Source organism: Pteropus vampyrus, unplaced genomic scaffold (genome assembly GCF_000151845.1).
Source record: "Pteropus vampyrus isolate Shadow unplaced genomic scaffold, Pvam_2.0 Scaffold104, whole genome shotgun sequence".
Lineage (NCBI taxonomy): Eukaryota > Metazoa > Chordata > Mammalia > Chiroptera > Pteropodidae > Pteropus > Pteropus vampyrus.
The window spans coordinates 1,883,233-1,890,859 of NW_011888885.1; the positions used below are offsets into that span (position 1 = coordinate 1,883,233).

General features: G+C 37.5%; 1 protein-coding gene across 2 annotated transcripts in view; it reads right to left on the bottom strand.

Moving 5' to 3' along the window:
- The window catches only part of TOM1L1 (target of myb1 like 1 membrane trafficking protein), a 51,225-nt gene that overhangs the window by 14,630 nt on the left and 28,968 nt on the right, over positions 1-7,627 (bottom strand). For both annotated transcript variants that reach the window (XM_011365013.2, XM_023533522.1), the window contains exons 8-10: positions 4,521-4,654; positions 502-559; positions 9-126 (exon numbers count right to left, since the gene is read on the bottom strand). In XM_011365013.2, the coding sequence (XP_011363315.1) occupies positions 9-126; positions 502-559; positions 4,521-4,654 (310 nt within the window). The remainder of the gene's footprint in view (positions 1-8; positions 127-501; positions 560-4,520; positions 4,655-7,627) is intronic.

The following is a 7,627-nucleotide window of genomic DNA, read 5'->3' on the forward strand; positions in this document are numbered from 1 at the left end:
TTATTTACTTAAGTCTGAAAGCTGAGCATTCATGGTGTTGTCTTCTCCCGGTGTGACCCTGTGATTTGGAGGGCTGGGACTTAGGTCAAGAAGATCATAGGATGGGGCAGAAGGTTCACTGGTAGTCTGAAACAAAGCAAACAAAAAACATAATGTAGAAAAACTGTCAGGTAGTTTATCATGGCTTTCTCCTAAGAAACTTTACTTTGGAGAAAAGAAGATCCTATTTGGAATCATCTTGAGAGATAATTCTCCACTCAATAGGCAAAACCAGTATAACCACATCTCACCATCTAAGTGGGTCCCTGCTTAATTAGAAAATCTCCTAATGACTGCTTATTGATAACTTAATAATATCAAGTGATTAAGGCAAATATTCTACATCATGGAAACCACTCCAAATCATTAATGAATGCCTCCTCGTTTTAATAAGCCTAGCTCTTTACTGTACAATTTATACAATGTTCAATGGTTTATCTTAAAACATTTCTGATCACTTACATTGGCATCTTCCCTCTGGTTATTTTCCTCCAAAATCCTTTGCTGGTTTCTAGTAAACCTGTTTAAATGAGAAAAATGTAAGAATTTAAATGAAAATGCTACAATATTTAACAAATTATTAATAAACAAATATTTAGGAGCAAAGACAACCAGCCTCATTCCTACTCAATTCTCGATAAAGTACTTTAATAATTTTTTTCCAGTTTATAGAGGTAAAAATGCCTTTAGAAATAACTGCAAGAAAATAGAATAGTATTAAAAGTATTAATAATCGTTTCCATTGCCTAGAAACAGTCCCTTAACATTATGATGTATGTCTTTCTTGTATATTTTTCTATAAGTTAATCTATTTTAAACTGAGTTGAAATTATATGTTATATAATTCTGTATCCTAATTCAATTATTTTACAAACATTTTTCTAGTTATTCAGAAATACTATTTTTAGTGGTTGCCTATTTTACCTTATAAGTGCATTATACATTTAACTATTCTTATTATTCCCAAATATTTCTAATTTTGCCATTATAATTTTCCATAAAAATTCAAAAACATTTAATGTATTTTCACTGTTTATCTTCATTTTTATAAGATATTTAATGCCAACTAAAAATATTGAGCTTTTATAACCTTTTAAAATTTTACACTTCTCATACACTGGGGATAGAGGAGGGACAGTTCAATGAATGAATGAATGAATGAATGAATGAATGAATGAATGAATGAATGGAGTTGAAAGAATAGTGAAGTTAAAGGTAGAAGTTCAAGATTCAAGCATCAGTATTATTACATAGCTGTATAACCACGGATGTGACTTCTTAATCCTTAGTTCTCCATCTGCTAAAGGAGAATAGTAACATTTGAACCATATACTCAGAAAGTTATTCTCAGGGGCAAGATATCAACAGATAACACAGGTGGATGAATGTGGAAATTCTACGCAAACTAAGAGCTTCTTTAGAAACATATAGTATTACTATTATGACACACTGACTCCATGAACCTAAACACTAAAGTCTAAAAGTTTACAGTCAATTTAAACACGTACTTGAGATTAAGGATTTTTCCCTTTCTAAAACATGTTTCTTTCTTATGGCATTGGCTTCTCGTATGATAGTTAGTTATATGCTGGGTATGAACAACCTTCACAGGTCAAGCCTTGAGTAACAAATTTCTATTTCCTTATTTGTACAACTATTTCCCGGATATAATAAGTGGAGCTTTTGGGGGATATTAGAACAGAGTGAATGTATCTTGCATGTGGAATAGATGTGAATCTTTGGGAAACAGGACAGTTTAACTTAACAATGAATATGTTAGATGACGAATGGAGTGAAGGTTGCTAGTGAACTGACTTTAATAGGAAGATATGCTGGACTCCCCAAATGAGCGTAATGTAATCACAAAGGTCTTTAAATGTGAAACAGGGAGGCAGAAGAGGAAGTGATGCCCTTAAGGGTGTCTGAAAACGCCACTTTAGGAGAATGTGAAGACTCGACCAGACAATGTTGGCTTTGAAGATGGATGAAAAGGGTCATGAGTCAAGGACAGTGGGCGGCCTCTAGAAGCTGCAAAAGTTAAGGAAATGGATTCTCCTCCAGAGCCTCCAAAAAGAAACGTAGCCCTGCCAACACACCTTGATGATAGTCCAATGAGACCCATTTCAGACTCTTATAGAAATGTAAGATACTAAGTTTATGTCGTTTTAAGCCACTAAGTTTGTGGTAATTTGTTACAGCAGCTATAGGAAACTAATATGCCAGATTAGTATCTTTTGTAGTCGCAAGAATTTTCTCTCTGAATCTCACAACTGACTGCAGTGGCTTTTGGCACACGTGGTTCAGTGTTGAATCAGAATGAGCCATTCACAGAAGTAATCCAATCTCCTGATAGCAACACCAAATAAACACACATCCCCCTTCGGAGGAAGGTTTTTGCCATTAGTTTTATGGTTTGCAACAGAATTTTCCAAAATGAAAACCAGAAGGCAGCACTCTACCAAAAACCATGTGGTTTTCCTTAGATATTTTCCGCTTACAAAGGATTACACCACAGAAGGCAAAGGGTGAGGGCTGTGAGTTTGTTCAGTACTGTGAACACTCACATCCTGAGTGGAAGCCCTGTCATCACTCCACATGATGGCTGTTGTCACTGAAAGGCAGTAAATATGAGATAGTGAATGAAAGAGCTGACTTCATAGCTATTGGTTTTACTTCACTGATTCTCTTGGCTCATTTGTGATCAGTGGGGGAAAAAATTCTAGTCAATAAATTAAAAGGCTCAGTGGGATGTTAATGGGTAGGAGGAAGACAAGAAATTAATATTTAATGAGTGTCAGTGTGTTAGCACTCCCCTGGGAGCTGTTACATACGTGATCTCACTTAATTTTCAAAATGAAAACAAAAGAAGAAAATCCTCCAAACAGGTAGTACTTTCCTCTTTCACAAACAGGAAAAAAAAACCCCTAATTCTTAGAAAAGTTAAGTAACTTGTCCGAGATCATCAGCAAGATTTGATCTAGGACTGTTCTATGTCATGGTATCATTCTTCATCGGCTGGTTAGAAACACAGCCACTGTGCAACTACAAATGCCCAGTGATTCTCAACAGAAACGATGCCCCAAAGGTGTCTCAGAATGCCACTTTTAGGAGGAACAAGCTAGCATTTAGTGAGCAGGGACAGGGAACAGTGCCCTACCCAAAATGCCAATTCCACTCCTATGGGAAACAAGAATCTAGTAAAATGTGGGGATCTCAGAGGTTGCGGAATTTCTATGGTAAGAAGACCCAGGGATAAGTTTGGAAAGAGATCAGGAGACATGTCTGGAGCTTTGTATCCAGACTCAGGAAAAAGCCTCCTGACAATCTGAGTATGCTGCAGCTCTTTGGAGCTAGGTTCTGGGAGAACGCTCCTCCCCAGGTCTATTGTACTTTCCCATAGCTTTGTAAACCATACCTGCTTTTGCTCTGCTCCTTGTTTAGTCAACTCCACTCATTCCGTAGTTCTCAGCTTAAATGGAACTTCCTCAGAGAAGCTTCCTTCGCCCAACCTGGATTAGGTCTCGCTGTGATTCTCACCAAATAGGCCTCCTGTACTTTTGTTTCACTGCATTTATTTCAATTTCCAAGTGTGTATGTTTATAATTTAAGGTGCTTGCTGACTATGGGCTCGACTATTAAAATAGATTATAAGACTACTAATTTGATGGATGAATGAGTTAAAAACAACTAATCAGTAAACTGTGAGAGAAACGTGGACCATTATGTAGCTATTAAAAACGGTTTCCTAAAAGCATTTAAAAACACAGGATAGACAAATGGTTGTTACGCAGTAAATAAAATCGAGGGAGAAACAAAAGTATATGTTCTTTATATGAAGAGAGCTATAAAAACTTTAGAAAAACTAAAGTATTAGTGACTAAGTTATGAGTATTTAAAATATTTCTCTTTATATTTTTCCGAATGAAAATTAAAAAATATATATATATATATATATATATATATATATATATATATATATATATATATATATATATATGTTCACATACAAAATTTCTTCACTGGCCACTCTGGTTTTTCATAGACTATTTTCTCAATATAAAATATTCTCCCCTCTTCTCTTTCCATAATTTTCTCCATCTCAAACTTAGAATACACCTCACTTTCCCCGAGATTCTTTGTTTATACTATTCGTCTATTTATGAGCTTATGATGTGCTCAGTGCGGACAATATTAAGTGAATAAAATCCCGGTCCCGCTCACAGGTTCCACAGCCTGAGAATGCCCAAGAATGCTCCTAGCACTGCTAGCACTGCTCAGGTATCCTCCCATTTTTGCAAGCCATATCTCAAGCTCGCAGAAGGCCAGGACCATGATCCGCTATCTCGGGAGGAAAGTGACCCAGTTCCAAACTTGTTCTTGATATGAGTTTTCACCTTGCAGGCACTGTGATAAGAATGCTGAGTAACTGGTGGTGAAACTAGAATCAGAGGAGGGCCGGAGAGGGTGCACCGTCTGCTCACCTCTCATATCCAAGGATGGCATTGTTCAAATCCTCATTCACTTGAATTAGCTCAACAGTTACATCTTCATTCTCCACCACGATGAGCAGCTCCATGATCCTCTCTTGCATCTCCCGACCTGTCTTATAAAGTTTCTGTTGAAGAAAGGAGAGAGATTTCTTCTTCCGTGCCGGGAATGTTCCATAAAGACCACTGATTCACAAGTGTGCATAACCCTTTTATTACCCCCACAGTGAGTCACCTATGGGAGATTACCAAAGTATTTAACTACGGACAGCTCATCCTTCCTAACAGGAGGTGATGAATTATAAATGATTATATTTTCCTCTAAAAATCAAAGTAGGTGTCATAAAAACAAACTGGTGCACTGCATGTAACATTGGACTAGAAATGAGACCCAGAGTATGGGGATTCCAGGTGGACTGCTTATTAGCTGGGCTGTTAGGGGAAAAATATCACTTGTTTTTTATATCTCAATTTTCTCATTTGATAAATGAAAATTATACTACATCTGTTTCAAGGGTTGACATTAAAATCAAATGAGATGTGCATAATGAGGAACACTATAGCTATAAAGTACTACAAAAAACATAAAATGCTCTTGTCATTATTGGCAGTAGTGGAAGGAAAAAGTGTTCGAATACATTTACAGCGGCATGATTTTCCTATTATGTCTTACTTAAATAAACATGTAAAATACAGCTACAACATCACATGCCAAGATAAACTGAACCAGAATTTAAAAACTAGTCACAGATAATATCCTTATTGAGATGACCTAGAATCGCTGCTGTAAGCCATGGCTCTCCTCCCTAAACCAGTTGTTTTCCATTAGCATCAGAGGCACCCACAGCAGACTTACTGATTCATAATCTCTGGGACTGAGGGTCTGGGAATCTACATTTTTTTAACAGGCATCCCAAGTGTCTCTTCATATACAATAATGTTTGAAAATTGCTGCCTTACAACTTACTTCCTCCTAGGCAAACTTCCAAACAAGCCTGAGGAGCATAAAACTGACAGTAATATTTCTTCAAACCAACTCTGACTAGAATTTGTCCATGTAATAGTATATTAACATCCGGCAAAAACACAGGGACGTTTCCCCTTTTGAAATGAAAACAGTAGAACTTGCTAAATCATCACAGTTACATTATTTTTTTTTTCCCCTCAAGAAAGAAAGCCCTGCTACAAACCTTATACTTCACAGAACCACACAGAATCTCAATCTCTTACAAGGCTTCTGACAGGAAATCTCTAAATAAACAGAGCAAACTATTACCAGCTGGCATTTAGACTGAGAGGTAAAAGCCACTAACCCTCCACAAAATCATGAAAAAAAAAATATGTAGAAGACAAAAGGAAATGAAAAAGGGAAAAATATGAGACAGATAGATAATAGACTCTTGGGTTTTATACCTGTTAACGTGCAACCAGAAAAACTGTCCTATTTGCTAATAAGTTGGATGCTAACAGCAGCGCTAAGCAATTTTTTTCTTAAATGTCCAGATATTAAAATATTTTCTGCTTTGTGGACCATATTTTCTGTCATAACAACTCTGCATTACAACATGAGAGCGACCATAGACTATGTGCAAACGAATGAGTGCAGCCATACCCATCTATAAAACAAGGATAACAAGTACCTTATAGGGTTGTTATAAGAATAGGAAATGGTATAGCTGAAACTCCACAGTGTATGGCATACACTGAGTAGTCAAATGCATTATGGTTGTGAATGGAAGTATCACTAGACGCTTAACTAGATAACTAATACCATCCTGTAATATTCACGCCACCAGCCAGGATTCAACATTATACAAAGGAAAGAACTCAAGACAGCATTTAATACAATCCCATGATGAAGGAGAACTCTTCCTTTGTTCTTGCATTTGTAAGTGTACAGGAATCATTCTTCTTACTCAATGGCAGCCTCGCTAGAGCAATGTCAAGATCAAGGGAAAACAAGGGCTGTTAGATGCCTGTGACAGAAATGTAGATATTAACTTGAAATGAATTTGCAAAGAACATCAATAGCCCCAGGTCACATGAAGACCCACCCTTTGCCCTCTCTGAGACAGATGGAATGGAAACATGAAAGGAGCACTGCATCTCTCTGCAGGTTTGCAAACCATAATTTGAAAAACCTCTTCAAAAGCCAGCCCACTCTGATCTTTGCGATTGATGTCTGCCTCAGAGGAGGGCCAAGCCACCTGGAGACAGCATAGATCAAGCACCAGGAACCGAAAGGATGGGTCAGAAGATCCCCACCCACCTGTGGATGTGGGAAGCCAGGGGGAGTGAGAGAAAAACAGAGTAACAGCTGCTGGTGCATATGTCCGTCACTGAGCCCCCTGGAATTGCCTCCATTACACCCTATCAAAGGGAAGGCAGGCTTCTAAGTTAAAACGAATTTAACAAACAATTGAAAAGTCTTTGGAGCAAAACAAAAAGTAGCTGTTAAGAGCTTCCTCTTCTGGTATCCAGGTGGCTCTGACTCCTCCAGGACACTCAGGAATTAAGGAAGGAGGTCTCTCTGCATTTCAACTCCAACTGTAATTGTCCCACACTCACCAACACAGGGAGACTCAATAAAAAGTACCTGAATATCTCCCTTGGAAAAGTAAAATTGGAAAAGTAAAAATGGGAAGAAATGTGTATACTGAAAGCCTACTCTGGAAATAATATCTGCATGGCAATACTCCCATTATCAGCCCATAACATATTTCCTCTCTCTCAGCACTCCCCACCCAGGCAGAAAGAGTCCCAGAGAATGTCTCTATCTGCTCAAAATAAAAACTAACCCCTCATCCTAAAACCAAACATTTCTCAGTTTAACTTGCTCAGTTTCTTTTTCCTTGTACAGGGCTTAGTTGAGCGAATGACAAATTAATTGTCAAGATAATAATACTCAAGAAATCATTAACTCATTAGAACCCTTCCAGCTTTGTTCCAACTAAATACTGTCAGCCTTTGGTTTACTAAAAGCCTTTGTCTTCAGTAACTCCTTAGCCCTTCTTTTGTCTTAAATCATGAATTCAACAAAGAGCATTAATCTATGCAAGACACATCTCATGAATTCAGTCAGTATACTCGCAATATGCATA